This window comes from Ursus arctos, chromosome X, assembly GCF_023065955.2.
Source record: "Ursus arctos isolate Adak ecotype North America chromosome X, UrsArc2.0, whole genome shotgun sequence".
NCBI lineage: Eukaryota > Metazoa > Chordata > Mammalia > Carnivora > Ursidae > Ursus > Ursus arctos.
This window is the reverse complement of record NC_079873.1, coordinates 54,306,774-54,326,777: the sequence shown is the minus strand read 5'-3', so window position 1 is coordinate 54,326,777 and position 20,004 is coordinate 54,306,774. Positions and strand designations below refer to the sequence as shown.

Here is a 20,004-nt window from a genome sequence, read left to right as displayed (position 1 = left end):
TTCTGATTAATTTGGTTTATCTTTTATTCTGTCCTAGCTGAATCCTTCAAGGAATTTGCCGAATTGCTCAACGAAGTAGAAAATGAGAGGATGATGATGGTAGGTCACTAACACTGGGCCTCGAAGTGATATCTTGGCTGATTGGCTGATTGATACTTTGTTATTTCAGTTTCTGTTTCATGGATCTTTAGAACAGTAAAGATATTTAGGAGATAGATCTGGTTATTCTATTTCATGCTTTTGCCCTGGGAGTTTAGCATTAGGTAGAGAGAAATTAGTGTGGAAATTCCATTCCTGTTCCTATCAGCGAGAAGTGTTTCAAGGGACATTAAACTGGGCTATTGAACATGTCGAAAGAAATTGTGGCCCTTATTGTGTTTAAATTATTCATTTATTTATCTGTTTCTCTGCTTATAGAAATAATAATATAGACTTTATTTATATTTGACATAGAATTGTTTTATTTAATTCTGTGTGAAGACTTTTCCTTAGTAAGTCTATTTCTTAAAATAATAGAGCAGTTTTTTTAGAGCAGCTTTAGTTTTACAAAAACACTGAGTAGAAAGTACAGAGAGATTTTAACATAACCCCTTTCATCGGTTTTGATTACTGTAGCTTTCTAGTAAGACTTAATGTTAGATAAGAACTTTAGAATCAGTTTGTCAGTACCCACAGAATAAATTGCTGGGATTTTGATCAGGATTATATTGAATCTATAGATCAAGTTGGGATAAACGGAATCCTAAAAATATTATCTTCCTATTTATGAACATGGATTATATTTCCATTTATTTAATGCTTCTTTGATTTCTTTCAAAACTCATCAGAGTTTTGCAGTTTCCTTACATAGATCTTGTACATATTTTATTAGATATATTCCTAGGTATTTCATTTTTTGTGTGAACTCTATTTTAGCAGCTTTAAAAATAATCTTTTTGTATGGTCCCTAGACCTGCAGCACCAGTGTCACCTGGGAAATTGTTAGAAATGCAGGTCCTCAGCCCTACCCCAGACCTATTTGGACTTAAATGTAGAAGTACCTAGGTTGGTCAATATTTATTTTTATTAGGGTTATGAGGGTGATGTTGGAACATTTGTAGAAGGTAATGAGAGGTCTACCTTCCCTTTCTTGATAGGATGACTTCCTGCAGGCAGTTCAGCTTTGTTAAGTCTATTTATTCAATAGTCAGAGTTCTTTAATCTGTCATTACTCATCCTTTTCAACAGTGTGATACTGGCTTCTGAGAATACTGCTACCATTTCATCTAAGCTCCTAGAGAAGTGGGATTGAAGGCAGGACTTGGAGGTAGGGGAAGTAGAGACTTAGGTTCTAATAATGGCAGTGCCACTAATTGTTGATTTCAAAGGACTCATGGTCTTTTGCTGTTCTCTCTTTTTTCATATGTATAATGAGGAAAATAATCCCCACCTCCCAAGGTTGTTGAAAGAACGCCAAGTGATATAATGAATAAGAAAGTGTTCTATACATAGCAAAAAACACTTATTAAGCGAGTGTTGTTTGTAGTTAACTTTTGTTACTCCCAAGATCCTGCTTATGGAAATTTGACTTGGGAATTTTCTTAGTTTAAGAGACTTGCTTCTAAGGATATTAAGGAGAGACCAATATGGGTAATTTCTCTGGAGTCGGGTAGATGGCCACCCTAGCTAATCTACACTCTACTAAATGTTTTCTTCTGCCTGAAGGGTTTGTGGACTATTGCCAATGTTGATCTCAAAGGCATTCAACTCCATTTCATTCATATACCACTAGAAAGCTCAGCTGTACTTCTCTTCATTCCTAGTTGTTTCTTGATCTCCTTTATTTACCCAATTACAAAGCTCTAAGATATTAAAGTAGGACTCATCTTTTGAGATATTGTTTTTCTCACCCTTCTTGCTGGCTCTTTTCCATAGGACTGACTCATTTTCCTCTGTCTTTCATTATGTTGTGCCCCTTTGTCCCCACAACTCTTCAGTCATGTATTGAGTGTAGGCTCCCCATTTCCCATTTAATTCTAGGAATGCTGTGAAGGTTAGGCTCAATGTGGGCCTTTCACAACATGGCAGGAATTCATTGCTTGACTGCACCTCTTGCTTTTCCTAGAACTGTGGTAAAAGGACTCCTTAGCCCAATATGGATTATCTGGGAGGTGTTACACAGCTTTTGATCCTTCTATAAGAAGAGGCCAAAAGAAGCTTTCGAACAGGAAAGAAGTTCACAGCTCTAGCCTGTGATAATTGCAAATATCTAGCCATTCTTGTAAATGAAGTTAAATTGTGGAAGGAATTATGGAGGAAAGAATTGAGGGAGAGCATTCCAACTGTGCTGTTCTTAAATAGTACCCCACGGGATGTTGTATTACCTCAGAAGCTGGCCTTGAAAAGTCTTGATAACAGACTTCCTGTATGATTAACGTTGGCTTTCCTAGGTGTTTTTCTGACTCTGAAGGGGATCCTATTAGCAATGTGCAAGGTCTGTCTTTGAGGACTGTGAAGAATGACCTAAAGAGACCCATACTATTTCAAGCAGTATATCCTTAATGACTTCTTTTGGTAATTAGCTAACCATCAAAGATTCATCAACAATCCTACACTGCTGGATCGAGTACCATCTCTAATCTGCTAAATGCCCTATCTAGTGTTAATTGGGATTCATGCAATAGGAACGTGATTAGCTAAACTCACTGTGTTTAGAGTGTCACTTTTGCTGGGGGTTCTACCCTGAGATAGCAGGTAGTAGCTTTTCTGCTAGAGAGCTTATGAAATGGATGCAGTGATCAGAAAGGGGAATAAAGATCATGTTTAATTAAAAGGGCTTTTTTGAGTAGTTGCTAGACTTCTAAGGGATTTAAGGATAAAACAAAATGAAAAAAAAAGAGTCAAACTTCGGTGTGATCTTTTCCTACATCACTATCTCTGTGTTCTGGCAGAAAGTAGTATAATAACCATCGAGTGTCAAAGAGAGGAAATGGCTCAGAGTATGTATTTGTGTTGTAGGAGACTGAGAGCAATATAATCAATGTGATCAAGGGAGAACCATGGCCTCCAATTTTAGTGAATCATGTACTAGTTTTCTAGACAGAGACAGGGCCAAACATACAAAAAGCAGTGGCCTTATGGACCCTGTGTAAGAAGTTGCTGGCACTCCTGCTTATACAAGAAAATCCCCTTTGAAACATAGAAACTGGCAACTGTGCCATCCTTGGGTTGCCTGTGTACGCAAGGACTCAGCTGAATGTCCACATAGAGGTTTGACACATACTACTCTCCTTAGAGATGGCATGTTCACTTCTTATTCAAAGGCAAACTTCTTCAGTGTGTCCCAGGTAGCCACTTTGTTTGTGTTACCTTTGTGAAAGTGGAAATAGTTTTTCTAATTGTCTATTGTTGCATAACAACCTATTCTAAAACATAGTGACTTAAACTAAAACCATTTAATTTTATCTCATTATATTGTGGGTCAGGAATTCAGGCAAGGGTGAGCTGGGTAGTTCTGCTTCATGTGGTAGTATTCACCTGGGAGGTGGATTGAGGCAGCTTTGCTCACCTATCAGGCACCTCAGTGGAATGGCTGGAAGGCTGGGCTCAGCTGGACTTTTGACCAGAATGTATATATTTGGCCTCTCTAGGTTGGTAGTCTCAGGTAGTCCAACTTCTTAAAGAGTGGCTCAGGGCTCCCCAGGGGGAGTGTTCCAAGAGAACCAGGTGGAAGTTGCTGGCCTTTTATGACCTAGTTTGAGAAATCACAGTGTCACTTCTGCTATATTCTATTGGTTCAAAGAAGTAATAAACCCACTCATATTAAAGGTAGAGGGGACAGAGACCTCACCTCTCAATAGGGGATGTGTCACAAAATTTGTGGACATGTTTTAAAACTTCCACAAAAGGAGAGAAGAAAAATGACTCTTTGTACTGGATCTGACACTAATGACATAATTTGTTTCCAGCTATGTACACAAACTTGATATCACATAACCCACAGCACATAGAACTGTAGAGTGTGTTGGCCAAGAGAGATGGGCTAGTATTTTTTTTCTCTTAAATTCTGTTAGCCAACATATAGTACATCTTTCATTTCTGATGTAGTGTTCAATGATTCATCAGTTGCATATAACACCCAGTGCTCATCACATCATGTGCCCTCCTTAATTGGGCTAGTACTTTTAATAGAAGAATTCTTACTTTTGGTCAAGGAGAATCACTGGTGTCCTTATTTTTGGTACTAGGGCTTCTGATAGAGCTTTGATTGGATGAGAGTTTGGCTATTTAGTTGAACTCTGAATCATACGTGGACACAAAAGAGGAGACCCAAAGTGCCTGCAGGACACAGATTAAAAAATATGTACTAATGCCCCAACTTAGCATGCGTTTTGGTGATAGTTTAAAAACTGCTTTTTAATCTGGAGAACACAGGACTGGTCAAAACTAAGTGAAATAAGTCAAGCAGAGAAAGACAATTATCATGTGGTTTCTCTCATCTATGGAACATAAGAACTAGGAAGATCGGTAGAAGAAGAAAGGGATAAAGGGGGGGTAATCAGAAGGGGGAATGAAGCATGAGAGACTATGGACTCTGAGAAACAAACTGAGGGCTTCAGAGGGGAGGGGGGTAGGGGAATGGGATAGGCTGGTGATGGGTAGTAAGGAGGGCACGTATTGCATGGTGCACTGGGTGTTATACGCAACTAATGAATCATCGAACTTTACATCGGAAACCGGGGATGTACTGTATGGTGACTAACATAATATAATAAAAAATATTATTATGAAAAAATAACAGAGATGGCAATGAAAAAAAAACTGGCTTTCTACTCTTTTTTCCTACTTTCGTTATGAAGATGAATCTTGTTTTACTGACACTTTATGTCTCACTTGACAAAGAAGGCAGTACCTCATTTCCCTGTCTTATATCAAAATCAGTGCAATGGATCCTAAAATCCAGCTCTTTAGATGTATTCTCTTAGGTCCTCCATTAATATACAGCTGATTCATACCACTGAAGAAAACCAACCCTACTTGTTGCCTTGGACGGATGCCATCTTTCAAGAGGTTTATATGAACACAAAGCTTTGTGTATCTCTGCCTGCCCACTGAGCAAGGGGTCCAGTTTGCAAATGGTGTTTTTATATCTCTAGAACCATATTATTGTCAATATTTTTCATTCTTGGACAGGCTGTTTTTATCAGCTTTGGAGTAAATGTAGGTAATTTGAAGGCCTGATCCAGTGTTCTCTGTGATGCTGTAATATACTCTCAAGTTCTGAAGAAAATGTTCTGATTTTATGACACACGGTGGCAGGACTGGAAACAATTTATCCTGGGATTTATCCTGATACTATTACTGCTGACTCAGTTGCTTCCCATGAAATGGTTTGCACTTGGTGCAATTGGTATTTTCATGAATTTTCCACTCTCTTCCTCTTTTCCACATATACTTCAGGCCCCCTGTATCTGTTTCTGGACATGACTATAGATATTTATTGATTAAAAATTCAGATCAGACTACCAGTAAGTTACAGAGAAATGCCTCATGTTCTCCCTTCTCTCATTTCCTCTTGAAACAGTTGATTTTAAGAGACCAATATGGGAAAAAAGACAGTAACAACAATGAAAAAAAAAAACAGAAATCAATTTACATTTTGCATGTTGATGTATTACAGGGTAATGCCTTAGTAACAAGGAAACTCAAATCTGATCCTTTGTTAACTGAAAGTTGTTTTGTGTGTTCTTCCTTTTTTTCTAGGTACACAATGCTAGTGATTTGCTGATTAAACCCCTGGAAAATTTTCGGAAGGAGCAAATAGGCTTCACCAAGGTACATTTTCTTCAAATGTATAAGGTGTTTTTCATAGCTGAGTAGTTTGGGTTACCACTCTTCACTCTTTAGGGGTGAGGAGGGTTCATATATAAGGGAATTCATTCAAAAAAAGTGGGAATATCTGGAGTTGGCTCCTGGCTATTTCCAAGTAGCTGGGCAACTCTGGACAAGTCTCTTCTCTTTTTGGAGCTTCAGTTTCTCCATCTGGAAAATGAGGAGCTTGATAATAATAGGCATTATTTAAAGGGCACTTACTATGTGCTTGCTAAGCACTGGGCTACATGCTAAATTTATATTCATTCTCTAATCACAACAATTGTGTGAGGTTCTGGTATTTTCCACATTTTACAAATGAGGCAACTAAGGTTTGGGCAAGATAAAAAAACCTGACGGAAGTTATATAGTTAGTGACAGTAGCCAGCATTTAGACTTTAGGGTTTTTTGTTTGTTTGTTTTGTTTTGTTTTTAGCTTCAAATCCCACATTCTTTCCATTAAGCCATACTATGTAGATACTTGCTGTCCAGTATGGTATCCATAGCTATATAAATAAAATAAAATAAACAACTCAGTTTCTCAGTCATGCTAGTCACCTTTCAAGTGCTTGGTACCTACATGTGGCTAGTAGCTACTGTGTTGGATTGCACAGACATAGAACACTTCCATTATTGTAGAAATTCCTACTGAACAGCACTGTGCCAGATAATCTCAGATTATTTCCAGCTTGACCACTCATGGATCTGATTCCCTACGGTCTCATAAAGAGTTAGGAAAAATTGTCAAATTTATTCTTTTCAGCTAGGTGTAGACTTATTCTGTGAACTCCAATATGTATGCAACATGTAACCAGATGGTCTTCCAGAACTAAATGCAGTATTTTAGCCTAGCATTTGGTCCTAAAAAGGACTGAGAACACACCATCTGGTTATTATCTGGAATATTGTGACAAGCAGTTTAAATTGAAGGTAGCAAGGTCAGAGGGGAAAGAGGAAAGACGAGATTAGTGGATGTGATGTCACTGCTGGATGTCATCAGTCAGCTTGACCTGGGCATTATTTGAATGACTGATATTCGGACTAAATAAGTTAATCTGCATAGCCCAGCGATTCTGGACTCCACTTGATATATCTGGAATCTCATTAACATAAATACTTAATTAGGAAAATATATAACTGAAGGAGGGAAGAACCTTTAAAATCACAAGTGTGGTATGAAAATAGGTAAGTGACATGACAGTTGTTACGTAAGAATGAATAAAGAATATGAAGAAGGACAGATAATGTGAAAATCCTCACACTTAGTCTACTTTCACTCCTGGATGAGATTAGGAAAAAGGAAAGTAAGAGTGTGCTACAGTGGTTGACCTCATGTCATCTGAGGGAAAGGAAACAAATTTCTTTCCTCTATTTCCTATGTTCCAGGCCTGTGCTGAGGATTTTACATATGTTGTCTTCCTTAATTCTTACAGCAAACCTCTGAAGTGCAATGTATAATATCCATTATCTCAATGAAGAAACGGAGACTCAGAAAGATTGCATTCTTATATTCCTATTAGTTTTTTTCCTACTTCTTTACTCTAGGGTCAACTTGCACACCTAAAAGGAGAGTGACCAACTTTCAGTGTGAGTGCTTTTTCCAAGAAACTATCTAGAATTATCCTGGTAGTAAAATTAAGGTAATAGAGCAGTGAACTAGGAACTAGAAAATGCAGCTTCTGGTCTACCCCTGTGTGTTTTCAAATTATTGCCTATCAGTTCCAACACTTCTCAATACCTGTTCTTTTTTTTTTAAATAATAATTTTTTATTATGTTAGTCACCATACAGCATATCGTTAGTTTTTGATGTAATGTTCCATGATTCATTATTTGCGTAAAACGCCCAGTGCACCATGCAATATATGCCCTCCTTAATACCCATCACCGGCCTATCCCAATCCCCCACCCCCTCCCCTCTGAAGCCCTCATTTTGTTTCCCAGAGTCCATAGTCTCTCATGGTTCATTCCCCCTTCTATTTACCCCCCTTCATTCTTCCCTTCCTTCTCCTACCAATCTCCCTGCTATTTCTTATGTTCCATAAATGAGTGAAACCACATGATAATTGTCTTTCTCTGCTGGACTTATTTCACTTAGCATAATCTCCTCCAGTGCCGTCCGTGTTGCTGCAAATATTGGGTAATTGTTCTTTTTGATGGCTGAGTAATATTCCACTGTATATATATAGACCACATCTTCTTAATCCAGTCATCTGTTGAAGGGCATCTCGGCTCCTTCTATGATTTAGCTATTGTGGACAATGCTGCTATGAACATTGGGGTGCATATGGCCCTTCTCTTCACTACGTCTGTATCTTTGGGGTAAATACCCAGTAGTGGAATGGCTGGATCATAGGTTAGCTCAATTTTTAACTTTTTAAGGGACCTCCACACTGTTTTCCAAAGAGGCTGTACCAACTTGCATTCCCACCAACAATGTAGGAGGGATCCCCTTTCTCCACATCCTCTCCAACAATTGTTGTTTCTTGCCTTGTGTATTTTAATGCAACAGATTTCTGAGCATTGATTTTGTATCCCGCTACATTACTGAATTGCTCTATACATTCTAATCGCTTGGGCATGGATTCTTTTGGGTTTTCCATATAGAGTATCATGTCATCTGCGAAGAGAGACATTTTGACTTCTTCTTTGCTGATTTGGATACCTTTTATCCCTTTTTGTTGTCTGATTGCTGTTGCAAGGACTTCTAGTACTATGCTGAATAATAGTGGCGAGAGTGGGCATCCTTGTCGTGTTCTTGATCTTAAGGGAAAGGCTTCCAGCTTTTCTCCATTGAGAATGATATTTGCTGTAGGCCTTTCATAGATGGTTTTTATGAGATTGAGGAATGTGCCCTCTATCCCTACACTCTGAAGTGTTTTAATCAGGAAAGGATGCTGTATTTTGTCAAATGTTTTTTCTGCATCTATTGAGAGAATCATAGGATTTTTGAATTTTTCCTTCTGGATAAAATCTATGACACTGATAGATTCGCGAATGTTGAACCACCCTTGCATCCCAGGGATGAATCCCACTTGGTCATGATGGATAATCCTTTTAATGTACTGTTGGATCCTATTAGCTAGGATCTTGTTGAGAATTTTGGCATCCATAATCATGAGGGATATTGGTCTGTAATTCTCCTTTTTGATGGGGTCTTTGCCTGGTTTGGGGATCAAGGTAATATTGGCCTCATAGAATGACTTTGGTAGTTTTCCTTCTGTTTCTATTTTTTGAACAGCTTCCGGAGAATAGGTATCATTTCTTCTTTGAATGTTTGGTAGAATTCCCCGGGGAATCCATCAGGCCCTGGAGTCTTGTTTTTTAGGAGGTTTTTGATCACTGCTTCAATCTCTTCATAATTATTTGGTCTGTTTAAAAAATAAATTTCTTCCTGTTTCAGTTTTGGTAATGTATAGGTTTCCAGGAAGGCATCCATTTCTGTCAGGTTGTTTAATTAATTGGCATAAAGCTGTTGATAAAAGTTTCTAATGAACCTTCCTATTTCATTGGTGTTTCTTGTGACCTCTCCCTTTTCTTTCATAATTTTATTAATTTGTGTCCTTTCTCTCTTCTTTTGAATAAATCTGGCCAGTGGCTTATTGATCTTCTGGCCTTCCTTCAAAGAACCAGCTTCTAGTTCTGTTGATCTGCTCTCCTGTGCTCCTGGTTTCTAATTCATTGATCTCTGCTCTAATCTTGATCAACTGCTTTCTCGTGTGTGGATTTGGGCTGTTCTTCTGTTCCTGTTCCAGCTTCTTGAGGTGAGAATATAAAAGCTGCATTTTAGATTTTTCTATTCTTTTAAGTGAGGCTTGGATGGCTATGTATTTTCCCCTTAGGACTGCCTTTGCAGTGTCCCATAGGTTTTGGACCATTGTGTTTTCATTCTCGTTGGTCTCCATAAATTGTTTAAATCGATTTTTGATTTCCTGGCTTATCGAATCATTCTTGAGCAGGATGTTTCTTAGTTTCCAAGTGTGTGAGTGCCTTTCAAATTTTTCCTTGTGATTGAGTTCCAATTTCAAAGCATTGTGGTCTGAGAATATGCAGGGAACAATTTTAGTCTTTTGGTATCGGTTGAGACCTGTTTTGTGACCCAGCATGTGGTCTATTCTGGAGAACATTCTATGTGCGTTCGAAAAGAATGAGTATTCTTTTGTTCTGGTGTGTAGTGTTCTATATATATCTATGAGGTCCCTCTGGTCTAGTCTGGCATTCAAAGCTCTTGTTTCTTTGTTGATTTTCTGCTTAGGTGATCTGTCTATTGCTGATAGTGGAGTGTTGAGGTCCCCTACTATTAACATATTTTATCTATGTGTCTCTTTATTCTGATTAAGAGTTGGCTTGTGTATGTTGCTGCTCCCCTCTTCGGGGCGTAGATATTTATAACTGTCATATCCAGTTGTTGGATATATCCTTTCAGAATAATATAGTGTCCTTCTGTATCTCTAACTACAGTCTTTAGTTTAAAATCCAACACTTTTCCAATGAAGACATACAAATGGCTAACAGACACAGGAAAAAATGTTCAAAATCATTAGCCATCAGGGAAATTGAAATCAAAACACACTGAGATACCACCTTATGCCAGTTAGAATGGCAAAAATTGACAACACAAGAAACAACAATTGTTGGAGAGGATGTGGAGAAAGGGGATCCCTCCTACATTGTTGGTGGGAATTCAAGTTGGTACAGCCACTCTGGAAAACAGTGTGGAGGTCCCTTTAAAAGTGAAAAATTGAGCTATCCTATGATCCTGCCATTGCACTACTGAGTATTTACCCCAATGATACAGACGTAGTGAAGAGAAGGGCCATATGCACCCCAATGTTCATAGCAGCATTCTCCACAATAGCTAAATCATAGAAGAAGCTGAGATGCCCTTCAAGATATGACTGGATTAAGAAGCTGTGGTCCATATATACAATGGAATATTACTCAGCTATCAAAAAGAATGATTTCTCAACATTTCCTGCAATGTGAATGGCACTGGAGGAGATAATGCTAAGTGAAATAAGTCAAGCAGAGAAAGACAAATATCATATGATTTCTCTCATCTATGGAACATAAGAACTAGGAAGATCGGTAGAAGAAAGGGATAAAGAAAGGGGGTTATCAGAAGAGGGAATGAAGCATGAGAGACTATGGACTCAGAAACAAACTGAGGGCTTCAGAGGGGAGGCATGTGGGGGAATGGGATAGGCTGGTGATGGTAGTAAGGAGGGCACATATTGCATGGTGCACTGGGTGTTATATGCAACTAATGAATCATTGAACTTTACATCAAAAAAATAAAAATAAAAATAATAATAAAATAAAAATAAATAAATAAACCCTTTAAAAATTTAAAAAATAAATAAAATGCACATTTCTACGAAAAAAAAATAAAATCCAATCTGTCTGGTATGAGAATTTCTACCCCAGCTTTCTTTTGAGGTCCATTGGCATGAAAAATGGTTTTCCATCCCTTCACATTCAGTCTGGATGTATCTTTAGGTTCAGAAACAGTCTCTTTTAGACAGCAAATGGATGGGTCATGACTTTTATCTAATGTGCAAACCTGTGACGTTTTATGGGCGCATTTAGACCACTCACTTTGAGAGTAATTATTGAGAGATATGATTTTAATGATGCCATGTTGCCTGTAAAGTCTTTGTTTCTATAGATTGTAACTTTCTGTTCTGTATCACTCTTGGGGCCTTTTTACTTTTATAGAACCCCCCTTAATATCTCCTGTATTGTTGGTTTCGTGGTTTCAAAATTGGTCAGTGACTGGCGATTCTGGAAGGTCTTTATCTCTCCATCATTTCTGAATGATGCCTTGATGGATAAAGGATCCTTGGCTGCATGTTTTTCTATGAAAGAGCTTTAAAAATTACCCCCTCAACCCTTTCTCTCATTGCAGGTCTGTGTAGGCAGGTCTGACGTAATTCTGATACCTTTGCCTTGGTACGCGAGAAATATCTTTGCCCTGGCCACTTTTAATACTGTATCCTTGGATCTAATATTTGCGAAATGCAGTATGATGTGATGTGGGGTAGGTTTGTCGTGGTTGAATTTGGAAGGGGTCCCCTCTGCCTCTTGGACACGAATGCTTGTTTGCTTTGCTAGATTAGGGAAGTTTTCAGCTACAATTTTTTCAAATATCTCTTCTAGACCTCTGTCTTACTCCATCCCCTCGGGGATGCCGATGATTCTGACATTGGAATGTTTCATTGAGTCAGTAATCTCCCGTAACCTACATTCTTGAGATTGGATTTTTTTTTAGCCAAGTTTCTGTTTTAGCTTTCTCTTCTACCATCCCATCCTCCAATTCACTAGTTTGTTCCTCTGCCTCATTTACCCTGGCTGTCCGAGCATCTAGTTTTGACTGCATTTGATTCATAGCAGTTTTAATTTCTGCCAGATTCGCTCTCATTTCCGCCCTTAGTGATTCTATATTCTCGTTAATATTTTCGTTATTATTTTTTTCAAGTCTACACATCATCTTGACCATTGTTACTCTGAACTCCTTTTCTGATAATTTGGTTATATCCATATCCATTAGTTCTGTGGTGGAGGTCACAGACTCATTATCTTTCCTTTGCTGGGGGGGATTTCTCCTTCTCGTCATTCTGATGAGGAGAGGTTGCTGGGTTGCCCAGTGCCCAAATTATTGACCAAGACCCAGGCAGCATCCTCTCATTTTATAGGAGCTTAGGTATGTGGGCTTCTTGATTTTTCAGCCTGCCTTCTGGGGGAGGGACCTGCTGTGCTGATACTCAGGCAACTCTTTTTGGGTAGAGTCACCCTGTCCCTTGCAATGGGGGATGGGGATTGGCACAATGTGAGGTCTTATTTCTGGGCTTTTGTTCTCTGGCAGCTTTCCCTGGCGGTTTTCTGTGGCTCTTCTGAGAGTCAGAGCAGCAGTGGCCAAATCCTAGCCTCTGTCTCAGAACAGAGAGATTGCAGTGTGCTCTCCACTGAGCTCTCCTGGCCTCTTTAACTCTCTTTCTGTTGGTGTTGCTAAAAACCCTGCAGTGTCCCAGGTTGCACCCCACAGCTGGAGTCCCAGCGCTCACTTCCAGCGCAGGCATGTCTCTGTCCTTTGTGTTTCTAACTCCACCAGCCACCAGCCGGCCCCGCTCCAGAGCTCCGTCTTTCAGTATGGTTTGGGGGCGCTCCGGAGCATCGGTTTTCAGTCTGGTCATGAGCGTTCCCAGGCTCACAGTCTCAGTCTGCTGTCTCGCGGGTACAGGTCTGAGAGTCCGGCCTGCTCCCCAGTGCAGGTGGCGACCTCTTCCCGGCGCTCAAGCATGGCTAGTCCCTCCCCCTTCCGTTTATCTTCTGATATCTGTGCGCGGATTCACGGCTCCCTGCTTCGTATCTCAATACTCAGTGCTGGAGATGTTCATTTGTGGAGATCCAGATGTATCTTCCTACATCTCAGGCTGATTCCTTGGGTTTTCAGGATGGTCTGGTACCTATCCAGCTCGACTCAGGGGACCGGCTGAAAAAGGGGACCACTACTCCTCCGCCCTCTTAACTCCTCCCATCCATCCTTAGTTTTTGATGTAGTCTTCCATGGTTCATTGTTTGCATATAATACCCTGTGCTCCATGCAATACGTGTCCTCCTTAATACCCACAAATCTATGGTCAACTAATCTTTGACAGAGCACAAAAAACATCCAGTGGAAAAAAGTCAGTCTTTTCAATAAATGGTGCTGGGAAAATTGGACAGCTATATTCAGTAGAATGAAACTGGACCACTGGGGTACCTGGGTGGGTCAGTCGTTAAGAATCTGCCTTTGGCTCAGGGCGTGATCCCAGAGTCCTGGGATCGAGCCCCGCATTGGGCTCCCTGCTCCGCTGGGAGCCTGCTTCTTTCTCTCCTAGTCCCCCTGCTTGTGTTCCTTCTCTCACTGCCTCTCTCCCTGTCAAATAAATAAATAAAATCTTAAAAAAAAACTTGGATCTTGCTTTTTTTATCGAATTTGATAACCTGTATCTTACTATTGGAGCATTTAGCCTATTTACATTCAGAGTAACTATTGAAAGAAATGAATTTAGTGCCATTATTACATGTATAGTCTCTGTTTCTGTGGATTGTCTTTGTTTTCTTCCTGGTCTATGTTACTTTTAGGCTCTCTGTGTCGTTTCAGGATCCCCTTTAATATTTCTTGCAGGACTGTTTTAGTGATTATGAATTTTCTCAGTTTATATTTGTCCTGGGAGTTCTTTCTGCCTTCCTCCATTCTGAATGACAGCCTTGCTGGATAAAGTATTCTTGGCTGCATGGTTTTCTCATTTAGTACCCTGAATATATCATGCCGGCCCTTTCTGGCCTGCTAGGTCTCTGTGGATAGGTCTGCTACTAGCCTAATGTTTCTACCCATGTAGGTTAAGAATCTCTTGTCTCAAGCTTCTTCCAGGATTTTCTCTTTATTTTTGAAATTTCATGCTTCGCAGTTGTATGTTGGGATGTTCATATATTTTTATTGATTTGGGGGGGGGCATTGTCTCTATCTTTTAGACTTAAATGCCTGTCTCTTTCCCCAGATTAGAGAAGTTTCCATCTATGATTTGCTCAAGTATACCTTCTCTACCTTTCTCTCTTTCTTCTTCCTCTGGGACCCCAATAACATAATAGTGTTTTGCTTTGTGGTATCCCTGAGTTCTCAAAGCCTCCTCTCATGGTCTGTTAGTTGTTTTTCTCTCTTTTCCTCAGCTTTCTTTCTTTTTCATCAACTTGTCTTCTATGTCAGTGACTCTCTTTAACCTAGCTCATCTACTTCATTTACCCTCCCTGTTAAAACATCCAGTTAAACTGCATCTCAGTTAAATAAAGCATTTTTAATTTTAGATTTTATTTCTGCACTAATAGATTCTCTAGTGTCTTTTATGCTTTTTTTAAGCCCAGGTAGTAACTTTATAATTGTTATCCTTTTTTTTTTAAAGATTTTATTTATTTATTCGACAGAGATAGAGACAGCCAGCGAGAGAGGGAACACAAGCAGGGGGAGTGGAAGAGGAAGAAGCAGGCTCATAGCGGAAGAGCCTGACGTGGGGCTCGATCCCATAACGCCGGGATCACGCCCTGAGACGAAGGCAGACGCTTAACCGCTGTGCCACCCAGGCGCCCCTATAATTGTTATCCTTAATTCCAGCTCTGACATTTTACTTATAATCATGTTGATTAGATCTGTGGCAGAGGGAATATTACCTCTAGTTCCTTCTTTTGTTGTGAATTCCTCCTTCTAGTCATTTTGCCCAGAGAAGAGTGGATGAACGAGAGACCCAAATCAAAAATACCAACCATGCCCCAACCGAAATACACACTAGCGAAACCCAAGGAGGTTATAAATTTAAAAAAGTAAATAAAAAAAAATGGGTGTGTGGAAAGAGAGAATATAATCTCCTAGGTGGACAAAACTTGATTCTCTTGGTCCTGGGTGTATTTTTCTTTGTTATAATACACTAAATCCCAATATTGTAAAGAAAGCAAAACATAAATGTGTGTGTGTGTATATATATACACACACACATACACACAGGCATGTGCGTGTGTATATATATACACACACACATACACACAGGCATGTGCATGCGCATGCCTACAGACAAAAATAAAATTGAATACAGTAAAAGGAAGCCAAAATGAAGGATATATTTATAAAATGTGAATGTGAAGGTGAAGTTTTAAAAAGATTTATTGATTTGATAAAATAAACTAGTTGAAAAGGAAAAAATGAGAATGAAAATTTTAAACTGAAAGATAAGCAAATCATGAGAAAAGATCTCAAATTCTATATAATTTTCCTGTAGCACTGGAGTTTTACAGTCCTGTGTGCTCCTAAAACTTGGTGTTTGCCTGTTTTTCCAGCTGGTCTTCTAAGGGAGTGGCCATGCACTGATTTTCAGGTGTCTTTGCCTGGGTGGAATTGTACCACCCCTTGCCAGGGGACTGTGCTCAGTGTAAACTGTGTGTGGTGGCTCTATGTGTCTTTTGTTCCCTGAAGGCTTTCCATGCCTCTTTAGAAGATGAAAATAAAAATGGCCATGCCCTGATCTCCAGCCCTGGAGCTGAAAGATCACAGCTCTCTCTCTTCATTAAACCCTCAGGGATAAGCAGTCTTTACTTTTGTGTGTGCCAAACTCTGCACACCTTGTGGTGCACACCTGCACTGATCCTCCCAAGGGGTAGGCAGAGGGCCCCAAATGAAGAGTGGTCGCCCAATCATGTGTGCACCTATGCTGCCCCTACCAGGGAAGGTGGAGGGTGGCTACATTTATGCCCTTTGCAGGGTGTCCACACCGAGGGCAGTCGCCCGATTGTGCACTTGCCCCAACCGCCTCTCCTAGGGGAAGGTGGAGGGTCGCTTCGTTTCTGCCCTTTGTAGGTGACCCCATACAGAAAGCAGTCCATCCAGTCTTGGACGCACCTACGATGCCATTCCCAGGGGAAGGCGGAGCCTCTGCCCCTTTCAGGCCCCCACTGGGAGAGTGGTTTCCTAGTAGTGCCACAGTTCGTATTTTATGGCAACGGAGCTGAGAGCCCCCTCCTGGGCTTACTGACCCTAACCAGTTTCCCTGCTCTAATGCTTTCTAACTCTGCCAGCTCAGGCACGCCTGTTCTTTCTGTGACCCCCGGGTTCCTGAGACCACACTCACAGTGTCCCACCTAGGATTCTGCCCTTCTTTGCTACCTGAGCACTTTCCAGGAAGGGATGTCTCTCACTGGAGCAGACTTCTAAAGTTTCCGATTTTGTGTTCCAGGTCTATATCACTTTCTGGTAACTAACTTACAGAAGCTCCCTCCCCACACTGTTTATCTTCCGAATATTCCCTCAGATTCACTTCTGTGCATCTCTTGCCTTGCAAAAAGTGGTCACTTTTCTGTTTGTAGAATTCCAGTAATTCTTTTCTTACATCTCAGGCTGATTTCATGGGTGCTCAGAATGGTTTGATAGTTACCTAGCTAAATTCAAGGGACTAGATGAATGGAGATCCCCTACTCTTCCACCATCTTGCCTTCCTCCCCCAGTAGTTTAATTTTGCTTGTGTTTTCCTTGCCCAAGGTGACATATCTAGGATTATGTTGCTATGGCCGATGTCAAAGAGGTTACTGCCTATGTTGTCTTCTAGGAGATTTTTGGTTTCAGGTCTCACATTTATGTCCAAGTAATTACTTTCAGTAGAGAGCATCTGCCATTTCATGGGTTCTCTGGATTCAGAATCAACAGGAAGGTAACATTTGAAGAAAATTGATATACACATATATATTTAATTAGTTAACACATATAACGTTATTCAGTTAGCACCTGTCATGTAATACATTTAGTGTTTTCTGTTGTTGTTATCATCATCCTCATCACCCTCCTCATTATCATTGTTATTGGCAGTAAAACAGAGATAACAGAATACTCTCCATGTAATTGTCCAATTGGTGATGGTCTTACTCCTATTAAAAATTCATAAGTAGAGAAGTGAAAGAGTGAGACAGGAAGAGAAAGATAGCAGGAATGAATGTTTTCCACGTGACTACTGGTATATGAAGAGGTTTCATGTCACTAGATCTCCAGATTTGTGTCTCTGGCTTGCAGGATGTGGCAGATGTCTTTTTGTCATAGGAAGTTAAAGAACTAGGGAGGGGAAAATAACTGAGAATGCTGGGAACTAAGAGGAGACATACTTGGGATAAACCCATCTTTTTGTTCAAAAAGGATTAGCCTCTTCAAATGATGCTGATGATAGTACCTCTTGAAGTAATAAGTGTCTTGTGTGAAATCTGTGGAACGTGTTGCATGGCGGGGATTGATGTGTAATATTCAAATGATACTCTTCTCCTGTGTTTCCTGTAATAGATTATGAGCTATTGGCTAGGGATGTTGCTGGGTAATGCAAGTTACTCTGTTTTCGGTGTCCATTTGCAGGCCAACGAACTCTGTTATCAGTTCAAGTTGGCTGACTGAGTCCCAGTGGACAGGCTCTTTCAATAATCTGAATCTCAAAAGGCCATTTTGTAACTGAGATATTTTACAAAGACAACAGTTTCTCTGATTAGCCATTCAGTGATGTCTTGGACACTAGCTTTTGTTATACAATAGCTTCTAATTGTCTCAGATGGTTGGCTTCCCAAGCATAGAATCATGGGCCAGATGATTTCACAGGTATCATCTCCATCAGAGGATTTTTTTCCCCAGGGGAAACTGTTGGTAGGGCTCCTAACTCCCTACTTTAGCCAGAGCAATTTCTCTTGGATCTTTTTTGATATAGTGAACTTTTGGGGCAATATTTCTTTTAGAATAGGACTCCATTTTAGCCAATAGGCTAAAAAGTTTGCAAACCACCTCTTTATGCTAAAATTTGATTGGTCTCCCTTTTCCAATTAAATAGGTTATGTCTTCTAATCTCTGTATGGTAGTTAGGATACTTATGCAATTAGATCATGTTTGTTTTCTTCAAATTTTAGTGTGTAATCAGCAATGTAATCAGAATAATCCCATTTTACAACCCTTAAGTTTTGAGAAAAAAGTGTATTTTTTCCACTGTAAAAATTGAACTTATATAGAACACATACTTGCACAATAATGTAAAACAAAATAATACAATAAGATCTATTAAAAAAACTCAACAGTCTTCATTCTTTCCCCATTCCTCAAAGTCATACATTTTTAACCATTTGTATTCTTTTGGTGGTTACTTTCATATTTTAAAAATATGCTTTTTTTTTTTTTGCTATTGCTTTATCCACTTGAGAAACTATTTTTTCTTGCTATGAATAGAGGAGATCATTGCTTACACTGCTCTCTTTCCCTCCCCTTCTGTTTCTGGGTGGGCTGGGGAGACCCCCGGACCCTAACGCCTCCTCCCCGCCCATCTCTGGATTGTTGCCAGAGGCTCTTTGTTTCATCCTAAGAAAGAATTCAGGGAAGGATCAGACACAGTGGTTGAATGGTACAAGTGGAAAAGTTTATTAAAATGAGACTACACTCTTGAGATCTGAGAGCTGGTGAGCTCAAATGAGAGCTGCACCTAGCATTTGGGGTCTCTGTCTTTTGTTGACAGCTACTAACTAAGGGGTAGAATATTATTTATTTGTGGAGGGGATTTCTTTGGAAGCAGGGTTTCTTGCCTTTTCTCCCTTACTTGGTCAGGCTCTCTGGCCTTTTTTTGTCTAGGGCCTGTCTGGTTTGATCTGGCTTCCTTTGGCTTTGTTTTTGGAGTACTGCCAAGACAGGTCTCTAACTTTCTTGATAATGGGCCATGACTCCCACTTTACTGGCCTCCAGACATCCTGTTAAAGCCTAACTGTCTATTTTAACACTTCTAATTTTTGATAACTATAACATCCTTTTACTTCTTCTGTTGCTTACCTCTGTTACTTTAAATAATATACTTAACCCCTATTTCTTATTCCATCAACTTCTGACTGTGGCTTTATAAGATGGAGATATTAACACTTCTCTCTTCCTTTACTACCTTTAAACCCTTGACTCCTATCAGCCACAACTTCACTTTTCATTGGTAGGGTTGATCACATTACTATTCTAGTAATAGTAATAACCTTAATGAAATCTTGTTAGTGGTTATTATTAAGCTCATTTTATAGTGGCAAATGCAAGTGACAAATCCAGGATTTGAACTCAAGTTTCTTGGCTCTGAGTCCATGAATTTTCACATTTCTTATATTGGATTAATACGAGTACTAATTTCTGGTGGCTAGGATAGATCAAGCATGATCCCCTTCTTTATCCTTTTCTCCTAATTTCTTGTCTACTAGGCTTAGAGGTTTTTTGTCTACCTACTCTAGACTCCTATTTGGTTAACTCCTTCTATTCCTCTCATCTCTCAAAATTCCCTGCACATGTAAATCTTGTGAGTAATTTCCCATGTGTATATTTTAGCTATCACTTGATTAGCAGAACCCTTCCCACCACTATCCCCCTTCTCACTACCATTCCACTTCCCCCCACCCCCCTGCACCAAGGTCAAGGAAGGACAAATCAAACTTAGTCCAGTTCTGTTCATAATGGGTCTTTCATCCTGCAGTGTAGAATGCTGGGCTGTCCATGGAGATGGCAGAATAAAGACTTAGTCATCCCCCATAGACACATGACAGAGAAAGTATTTGTAGCCTTTGATTCATATTTTTTGGGGCTAGTGAGAATT

General features: G+C 39.7%; 1 protein-coding gene across 5 annotated transcripts in view; it reads left to right on the top strand.

Moving 5' to 3' along the window:
* The window catches only part of OPHN1 (oligophrenin 1), a 517,756-nt gene that overhangs the window by 197,456 nt on the left and 300,296 nt on the right, over nt 1–20,004 (top strand). For all 5 annotated transcript variants that reach the window (XM_048213332.2, XM_057312198.1, XM_048213330.2 and 2 more), the window contains 2 exons: nt 38–99; nt 5,743–5,814. In XM_048213332.2, coding sequence (XP_048069289.1) covers nt 38–99; nt 5,743–5,814 — 134 coding nt within the window. The remainder of the gene's footprint in view (nt 1–37; nt 100–5,742; nt 5,815–20,004) is intronic.